The 10416-nt window shown below is 42.2% G+C and overlaps 1 protein-coding gene across 4 annotated transcripts in view; it reads right to left on the bottom strand.

The window, feature by feature from the left end:
- Positions 1-8421, bottom strand: part of LOC108627029 (neprilysin-1) — a 45157-nt gene extending 36736 nt beyond the window's left edge. For all 4 annotated transcript variants that reach the window (XM_018028050.2, XM_018028048.2, XM_018028046.2 and 1 more), the window contains exons 1-4: positions 8219-8421; positions 5676-6062; positions 5013-5216; positions 331-550 (exon numbers count right to left, since the gene is read on the bottom strand). In XM_018028050.2, the coding sequence (XP_017883539.1) occupies positions 331-550; positions 5013-5216; positions 5676-5678 (427 nt within the window). In that variant the 5' untranslated portion in view covers positions 5679-6062; positions 8219-8421. The remainder of the gene's footprint in view (positions 1-330; positions 551-5012; positions 5217-5675; positions 6063-8218) is intronic.
- Between the last annotated feature and the right edge of the window lie 1995 nt (positions 8422-10416).

Genomic DNA, 10416 nt, shown 5'->3' with positions numbered 1-10416 from the left:
ACTATTACCTATGAAAAATTTGAAATCACTATAATTTTAGGTTTTTAATAGTAATAGGAATCTATAATAACAAATTCAACATGCCAGCATTGTTTAAGTATATGTATAGCCTATACATCCTTAATTCGCTCCCCGTGATAGATCCTAAAGTGCCTCGATCTTTTCGGATCGGTGGGAACACGTTTGAATATGATTGATGCGACAGATTAATGTACAGAACAGAATTCATCTGGACTGTGACGATTAAGGGATGAATGAAAAGCTGGAGATGATTCTAAGTATTTTCGTCCTAAGAACGGTTGATGGAAAAAGACGAGGATTTCCACTCACTGTGAAGATGATCGTCGACCATCGCCTGAAGCATGTTAAAGCTCGAGCTAGGCTGGTACGGCTGCTGATCGCGGATGCCGCCGCACGCGAACTGATAAAAGTCCTTGCAAGGATCCATCCCCTTCTTCATGAACGCCACTATCCGTTTCGAGGCCTCCTCGCAGGCCTTCGAATCGCACAAGCCGTCTGGACCGTCCCTCTCTCTGATGCACGCCTCGTCCTGCAGACAAAAACACATTTCCTTCTTTTTACCGAACCGTCTATTGTTCTCTCTTTAAATTACAACGCCCAGAGAAATCTAATCACAGTCTTCCAGTTTAAGAACAAACTATTGAACAGATAAATTGTCGAGCAATTAAAGAAACGAATTTGAATGAGAATGGATGAACTTGAAAAATCAAGGAAAATCGCTAAGACTAAAGTTGGAAAACTTGAGAAAACGCGTTTTCCTTCGGTAATTCCTCCAAGTTTGAAAAGAGCATTTTTCTTAGGATCCTTCAGTTTAGCAGAATATACAGGTCAGCCTCTATTCTCGACTAATGTGTTGGAATTCGTGAAATCAGGAATCATACGTCTTCCCTGAAAGAGACGAATGAAACTTCCAAGTTCTCCGGAGATAAATACGGAAAAAAAACACGCGGGGCTGGAAGAATCGAGAGACGCTGAAAATTTGAGGACCAAACGAGTCGACGTCGTCGTCGTCGTCGTCGTCGTCTCGGTGCTCATTGTCATCAATTGCTTTTCATCCCAGCCCGATACATCTTTCTGACAGAGACGGATGATCTCACCGTGTAGCCTCCAACGAGTGAAATTATCGTCCCGTGAAAAATTTCAGTAAAAACAATCAAACAAGAATTATTTCTCGTTCATTAGTTCCTCCGATGTACAAAATATATAATAAAACTCGAGAATTAAATTATAAATCCTAGGCGTTTAATAAAATAAGATATTTCAGGTTTTAAAGATTTTATAGTTTGGTTTGGAGTCAATGTTTTCGTTTCCAACTTACTCCTGGATCTTTTCAACGAATTTCCTTAAAATTCGACTCAGTTTTCTTATCACATCTCGCGGCTTCATGAACTAATCCGTGAATTTTCAATTTCTTAACATCAGCGAGAGGTATCAGAGGAAACGTCTTTGATAGAGGTACCGATATATAGGAAAAGTGAATTAAATAGAATGAAATTACGTTCGACTTCAAATTTCTGTTCTCCACATATATGTACACGTAAATCACGTTGCAAAGAACAAATCCGAGCTCATTTCAGTACACGAGGGTTAAGTATCACAGTTACGAGGAGGAAAACGAGTTGAAATTGAGAGCTCGGTTGCCGGTGTGTAAGAAGGCAAGGATAATATGGAATGCAAATGGAATTTCGCTGCGACCTCGATTTTCATCCCAATGTTTGGTGGGTCTAATAATCGTACGGAGAATAGAAATACTTATTATCCGGCTAGCAGATTCATCGAACAAGATATTCAATAACAATTATATTTAACATCGAATAGTAACGTGGATTTGAAATGGGAGTACATTAGAACTTTAAGCTCTGTGTTCGAACTCGATGAGGATCTGCTGGTTGCAAATAACCCGTCGAGGGAAAAAGAGAGAGGAAGGAAGTTTTGATGGGAGGAGCAGAGGCGAGAGGGATTTTCTTGTCGATTCGTCCATCGCCGGGGAGGAGATAAAGGTCAGGATGAAGGGTAAAGCCTTGACCTCGCGTAGGGTTGACATTTGCCTCGAAACCTTACCCCTTCCGGTGTATGGCTTCGTACCGATGCACCACGTGCTAGTCTAATGATCCGGGATTCTACGGAGAGACAAGTCCTCTCGGTGCAAGATCGAATTAAAAGAAAGAATAGTTTATTTCAGATTCAAGATATAAAGACAGTTTCATGTAATTGTTCTGATTCATACAATTCCCATTTTGATCAGCTCCGATCATTAACTTTAAAGACTTTGAGAGACTGGATAAGATAATAATAATATGCATACTAAGATAAGATGCATACTATAAATTAGATATAGACGGTCGAGCAATTAAGAGAAAGCTGAAGGAGAAGGAGAATCACCTAAATAACCGGAACCGGATTCGAGCAATCTGCTGGAATCCTTCTAACTACCTCCCCAGCAATTACTGCCAACTTATTAACAGATATACTGGGAAAGAACCGCTTAATTGATCACGGATTAGCTTCCATATTCTTAATCCACCGGGATCGTCGTTTAACGTCCAAATTTAAGGAGCTACGATTACGATTCGCATCGAGTCAAGCTTGACCGTCTATCGACTGGGTTTTAAATAAAACAAAAGTGTCAAAGAAAGCTCAACCTCGGGTCTAATAATTCCCCCGTGAAAGTGTCTATAACGAGCGCGACAAAGGGATTTTTACACGCCATGCTCTACCGGACAAATTGAACTATTGTTTAATTGGAACGCGGTATATGTGGGACGCGATTTCCCAGCCGAATAAACCCGTTCATGCGTCTCTTGCCTATCGGAAAGAATCGTAGAATAAACGTCTGCAGGTTTAGAGAAAATTAAAACAATTCCACGAAAAACATACTCGGCGTTAATTTAAAAAAATAAAATTCCAGCCAATTTTATGCTTCAGAAATTATAATAGGTATTTCATTTCTTATATTCTATATACATATTCTTGGATTATATGAATGCATTTTTCATATCGTCGAATCCACACTGAATTGTAGTACAGTACCGGTTCGACAGAAGTTATCTAGCGAACACGCGTCGATTATAAACTAACGTGTAATGCGATAGGCATTGTCTCTGTCGACGATAATTGAACCATAATTGATAACGTTACCCCGGAAATTTCGCGCGATACGTAGACGCTAATTAAACGCCGAACCGAATTCGCTTTGGAATCCGGAACCTGATAATTTCAACAATTTCTCGCTGAATAAAACAATAATTATTCACGTATTCATAGATGGTAAATTTCATTTGAAACTTCTATAAAAAATGAAGAACCGGTTCGTTCAGAGATATTATACGAACCGTATCTCTATTAAAAGTTAATCAAACACCATACGAATCATTGGAGCGTGTAGATAAACATGATACAGTATCGTAGTACTAGTTTTCTGTGCTTACTTTCGGCTCTCACTGTATATCTGGTTTCCTGACCGCGGGCGCGCTAAACGACGTCAAAGTAGCAACGACGAGCGAACAAAGCGGGGGCTAAGATTAATGTTGACTGTGAAAGCACGGTGATTTCAATAACCTGGCTCCTAATAGCGAGTCGAAACAACCAAAAGCGCATCGCATGCTCGAAAAAGCTACGTTGGGTAACTCTGAGACAAGTCTCATCTCTGATATCAATGAGTGATTAAGTCGTACCAAGTGTTCATTCGATTACCATCGTTTCCAAGGACGTTAACTGCATTATAAGTTGCTTAATGTTAATTGGGAAGCCTGGCAAGGGTAACTGAGAGCTGATACCAATTATACGGCCATTACTCATGTGAGAACAACAGTGGGCTGTGTGCGTTTAGCCCCGTCGAAGGTTTCCAGCGACGATCGCGTCAAATCCAATTGAGATTACACGACTGCCGCATAATCGCGTTCCGTGCAATTAATTGCAACGGTTCCTCTCCACGCGATACAGAAATTGCGGGACGCGACTGCCGGAACCTAAAGAATTCGGCAGGCATATTTGATTTTCTAAGAAATATTTGCATTCAAGGGAGAGAATCTTGAAATTTTTCATGTCCCTTGTTGAAGGGTGGTATGGAGGAAATTTCCTCGAAATCCGGAGACACAGTTTCACCCAGTGACGTCTGCGGTTTAGTACAGCGTGAGAACGCGTGATATAACGTTTCATGGGGAACACGTTGCGAGGACATAAACTTTCACGGTCTGGCTCGCGCGGACAAAACCTGTTACGCTGTGCTACGTAGCAGACAGCTTACAAATCGTTCCCTTCCATTCATCCTGGACCCAAAGGGTGGCTAAAGGCTACACGCCTACACGGTGTCCGTCAAGAACCGTATGAAACGGTTTGTCAAAACAATGGTCCAATTTGAAAATAGTTTCAATCGTTTCATTTGTACGCAGAATTAATTAGAGGAAAAATTCCTGACGTTTCGTACAGCTATTTGATGGAAATTCCGGGTAGGCTCGTAAAAGAGCGAAATCGAATTTCTGTCGATGTCTCGCAATAAAATGGGTAAGGAATCGACGCGTCGCAACAAAAGAAGCAGCGATAAAGGCCGCGATCGAAGCGCGGACGTCGAATACATACGTCAGTTTATGGCTCGACCTTCGTTTTACGAGGCTACCGCACCAGTCGGAGTTGAAGTACACCAGTACTGAATTTCGATTGGTCCCTGATTTTATTCTACTGGCAAACTTCGACACGTCGCCAAAGTGACTTTCTCTCAGAAACTTCGTCTTCTGAACTTTTGACTCGTACTACTTATTTTAAACTTCTCGACTCGTTAAAACAGACGAATACCATTTATCATTTGATTAGTCGTTTAGTTTAATGAATCATTAATCTCTATCTCATTCAGCTTATTAAGTCATTGCTAGATACTGCGTGGGCGAAATTGTGGGAATAAGATCAAGGTAACCCATTTCGCTCGCGAAAGACGAGTACTTTCACGGAGAACGATAAAAAAAATGATCTTTCGAGGTTAAAAGGGTGTCACTCACCACCGGCGAACATACGCGAGGCTGTTCTCCCTCCGGCAGCGTGGTGATGAGGAAAAGTACAGGACTGGTGACGAGCAGGCTGGTGACGAGGAGCATCGCGAACGAGAGCATCGCCTTGTGCACGGCCTTGCTTCGACGCAGCCAGTAACACGGCACGCAGCATATCCAGGTACCCTGTTGCGCGGCCCCTTCACCACCGTGCACCTGAAAATCGAGAGAAAAAACTGTCAAGCAACTTTCAAGAAATTTCTTGTTGGTTAAGAGGAATTTGATGACGCGTCGCAAAGAACCTGGAGGGGTTCGGGGAGGGACTGTGTGTTTCTATGAAGTGGTGGATGCTTTTCCACAAATTACTGAAGTTCTCTTATTGAACTGGAGGAGGGAAAACAACAATGAAATGGAAAAGGAATGTTGAGGGAAATGGAATGTCAACACGACGCTAGATTAACGTGGATAAGTGACGAAGCGAAGAAAGGTGGAAATTAAACAGAAGGAATTTTCTGCGCTTGTTACCACCCAGCCCTCCATTTTATCAGTCTACAGATAAACAACGAAGGGTATAAAAACAACTTGGAGTTACAAATCGAATGGAAGCTCAATTATTTATCGAGGTACATTTAAATCCTTAAAGTGAACGTTAAAAAAAAAAATGTTCCTGCTTACCATGGGTTCATCAGGGAGGCCGGTTCCCTCCTCGGTCCCCGGGTTGTTGCCGGCCCCGGGTGGACCAGTGGTCGCAGTCGGTGGTTGCACATGTGCGCCGCCTCCGGCCCCAGGGGCGCACAGGGTGCGAGGACTCAGGGGTAGCCTCACGCTTGCCTCGCCACGAGACCTGCTACTCCCGCTGCCACCGCCACGGGCCCCGCGGCCCCCGTAACCCTGGCTCACCGTACACAAAGCCACATTTGCCGGGTCCCGCGGAACTCCCGAAGCTCTCTAAAGCCCGCCAATCTCGAATCCTTCACCCCAACCACCGGGGCCCGCCAACGCCAAGGCAGGATCAGTTCGCTGGCCTTTTCCACCTCTGCATCTTCACCTTTTCCTCTCAATCTAGAAATTAAATCAATGAAAGCAAATGAAAAACACGTCATATTAAAATACTTCATCACTAAAAAATATTTTATGTGACGAATCTGTCATTCAGATTTTCAATCTCAAGATTGATCTAATCATTGAGTATAATGAAGGCAATTAAATTTTTCGTATACTGAAACCGTCGTGCTTGTTAGGTTTCATAGTTAAATCAGGAAGAACGTTCGACCGATTAAAGTACTCGGTTAAAGAGGAGCGAGCTGATAAGAAGGCTTTGTTCAAATGCTCTATCGCGGACGCTTACGATCTTCGGACCCCGGCTTAGATAACACGGCCCTTTGTCTACGTGACACTCACCCTGCATTAACTCCATTGTTTAACGCGTGTAATCTGGTTCCTGTCCCGAGGATCCTCGATTCCCACGAATTATTGCGTGCTAATTAACGATAAATCATTCCGTCGAAAAGCTAAGCTCGGCCGAGTGGTTTCTGTGATCAATTCACGAGCCACCAATTAGGAATCAGATTGATATATATGAAATAGGCACCTGGCGATAGTTAAAATCCCTCGCAAGGGAAACTGTAGCAACTAATAATAAACAAGCAGTGTACAGTATATAATTTTTATATACCTTTCACGAAGTTCTATAATTAATACTGATAATTAGAGGTTTCGTGAAATTATTATCTTACTTGCTTGATTAGAATTTATTTCAAGTATGTTAGAGAAATTGAGGACAAGTCAGAAGTAGTAGATAAACATCTATAAAAGACAAGGTTACGCACGAATTAAGTCATTCCCGTATCGTAGGAAGCGATCTACCGGAGTCTACTAAATTGCCTTTACAGAAGCCTCATTTTAATCTGGATTACTTCCAAGCTGTTGCCTAACTTATGCACATTACTTCTTGAGAATCGCGAGCGTTCTTTTATGGAAAAAAGAATCGGATCACCATAATTGTCCGCAAACTTAAGTCATCTTGCACGTACATCTTTCTATCTAACTTATTTATCTATAACAGCCGCGATTAACGTAATACCTTCCGTTTTTTAAGCTCAGTTTTAAATTTGCATTCCGAACGAAATAAGATAACATCGTGCTCGTTTAATTATTTTGCATCTTCAGTAATTACGGTCGGTCCACGTGGCAAACGTTAACGGCATACATATATACGCGTTGCTATTATGATTTTGCCTCGGAATTAATAAACGATGGTTTATTCATAGGAACGACAGTTGCCAATACGATATATCCGTCAATTATTTTTTTGCCCCGGGCTAAAATTATTCAGGGCCGAGATCAGATTTTCCAGTCAATGAAGTACGTGATCGGAGCTTGAGAAAAATACAAACGAACCGGGACTAGATAGAACATAAATTCGCAAATAAAGAAACGAGTCGGACGTCTCGGCTACCTGTTTTTCGAAACCCGAGTCGCCCGGAACATCGCGCCTTCGAACTTTTCTGAAACTTCTCGATCGGAAGGAAGATTTCACAGGAAACAAGCCACCGTTGCTTGGCTTCAAACGCATCGCGATACCGAATTGAAAAAGTTCCGGGCTCGTCCTCGAGCTAATCGAACCGTCGCAAAATTTCCAACTATTTTTAGCATCGAGTATTTTCGTATCGAGCGCTCTATCCGTCTCTCTCGGCCGGAAAAACTTCAAAGCTTGACCTCGAACTCGAACTAGCACTCTCTCTGCGTCGAGTCGACGTCCGAAAGGATTTCCTCAGGATTTCGATAAGGAGATCGATCATCCTACAAACGTTCACGTATCCAAATCGCAAGAGTTATGTAAACCCTCGATCGATATAACACGATGTACGACTGTACTGTCACGTTTCAAGGTGACGCGTTTTACTATTTAAAATAGGCGTTGGAAAAATTGATGTAGGGTGCAGGAAGGATACGTCATTGAATGATACTTTGAACGTCAAACATTGCGCGTAAACAATTATGTAGCTGATGCTCGCTCAGCTCGTTAACAGGCTCGTTAGCAGGAGCCGAGTGCAACATTTTTTGCAGTGCAGCACTCAGATAATATTCTTTGAAAAAGTGCACCGACTAGCCAGCAACAAATTTCAAAACTCGGCGTGAAATTTAGAAATGATGAAAATACTTGAAAAATAGTAATCTCAATTTTCTGAGCGATATTCAATGATCAATTGATCTACCTGTGCGAGATCCAGGGACGAGCTCGTTCCCGTTCGATTTTCACTTGGTTCAAGTGTCACTTCCGGTTCACTGGACGTCCACAGAGAACGAAGCTATCTCCCGGGACCGTTTCTGCGTCTAATCTGGCGGGTTAACCGGAAGTCGAGAATACGCGGCCCTGCTTTACGGCTGGGGGTAACACGCGGACTGTCGGACCGAACTCAACCACCGTGCCGCCTCTCGTTCTCGCCCCTCCGCCTCTATCCACCCCCTACTCATTCTGTTTCCCCTCTTCTCTACAATTTCACCCCTTCTCTTTATCGTCTAACTTCAAATCCAATCTTCTTATCTTCCGTTTACTCTCCTTAGATTTTCTATTTTATTCTTATTATATAAATATCATTTTATTATTTTTAATTCGTGTACATCGAAGGGTCTCGAGGTTGCATTTATTTCATTTCATTTTGACCGTAAACATTCCTCTTCGTTCTCACACTTCTTACAAATAATTTCTTTTGGAAATAGTCTGTCTCTTGTTCTTCTAATTTCCATATTCTCGTTTTTATCTTCCTCTTGTATCCTCTCCCTTTTCTCCGGCCTCGTCTCCTTTTCTATCTCACTTCTTCCCTCATCCGCTTTCTCATTCTGGTTTAGTAAAGCCCCGCAAAGTTGGACGCAACGCGCAAGCCCCCGATATTCAAACACGTCGCGAGCGTGGCCACTGCGAATGCGTTCCTTTTGTTCGTCGCGGAAACTTTGTCAGACGACAGGAGGACGTAAATAATGGCTTTTCCTTTTTGCGCATCGAATACACGTTCGGTGAGCAAAAAAAAAAACCCGACGTGAAAATGAATCATTGTTCCCGTGCGTCTGTTCGCTTAATCTCCAACAATTCGCATCGGAGAGCCTCTTAATTGCCAGCTAATCGTATTTGTTATACCGTTTTATCGATGCTCATCCAATTTTCACGTGATCATTTGTTCAACGAAAACTTTTATGTATCACAATTTATTTTTATGTGTTCTCAATTTACATTTGTGTTTTAAGTTTCGTAAAACTTTCATAAATTATTTACTGTTTATCGCAACGATAATAATAATAAGAATAATAAATATACTTGGAATGTGATCGCGACGAATGTGGGCCGAGGACTGTATTTGTCGCATCAAAGAACCAGCAAGGTAGAATTTCTGACGTCAGCTCATTAAACTCGTCACGAATTTGTCCGTAGGCCACGGTCCCCGGGTAGATAACGAAACGGTTTCGCGAGAACACTCGCGAAACATCGATTAAGCTAACGCCGCGGCGGTTAAACGTCAGATCCGCGTGATAACTTAATCCACTTATCGATGTGCGAGCATGCGAGCATCGAGTAAAACCTTTGAAACTACCAAGGTGGAAAAATTAAAAGGAAAACGCTTGACGAATGAACAAATCAATTAAGTATGATCGAACAGCAGTACTATCTTAATTTTTCTACGACAAGCATCCCTGATTTCCGGGTGTCGAATACTTTTAAGAAATTTTCCTGGTTGTAACTGGCCTTGAATGCTGGGACAAGAACGAGTCGTACTTTTAAATCGATGGTGCGTGTTTCTCATGGGCCTGAAACGATCTGGCAAAAGAGAGGGTTAAAAGCTCTGAAAGGGGGAGAAAACCTTGGAACATAATGTAACATCCCGGGACAGTCGGATCCTGACGTTGCAATCTCGTACCATTGAATTGTGGCGCTATTATACCGTGATGTTCCGACCTTGCAAACCGGTGATATAAGAGCTTGGTTACTTTCGAATTAATTCACAGAGAGAGAGCTCCGAAATGCACGCCGCACGCGTTTCCTCATTCAGAGATAGGAATGGGTTTATATGTACCATACGTAACAATTTAGCAAGAATGAAATTCAATTGTGCTAATTGGCTTCCAGATTTATACTCAAACGAATAAAAACAGTTAGTTGACAATCTGTTGAGTCCAGACTGGAAGCGTGTAGCCAAGGAATAAATGAGATACCAAAAGAAGAGCAAAACAAAGAATAGGAGAAGCTGCATTAACGTTTGCTCCTCTGGAAAGATTCGGATCTAGCTTTTTTTAAACAATGGTTCCCGCATACACAGCGGAACTTACTGTTCCTACCGGCAATAATTGGAGCACGAAGAAAATAAATGGAAATTATTTTAGGTCAGCGCTGGTGGTTTAAAATATCGATTTCAAAAAAAGA

The sequence above is a fragment of the Ceratina calcarata genome, unplaced genomic scaffold, assembly GCF_001652005.2.
Source record: "Ceratina calcarata isolate Rehan_Ccalc_2016 unplaced genomic scaffold, ASM165200v1 scaffold436.2, whole genome shotgun sequence".
NCBI classification, from domain to species: domain Eukaryota; kingdom Metazoa; phylum Arthropoda; class Insecta; order Hymenoptera; family Apidae; genus Ceratina; species Ceratina calcarata.
The sequence above is the reverse complement of the archived record's forward strand: the minus strand, read 5'-3'. Positions and strand labels throughout refer to the sequence as shown.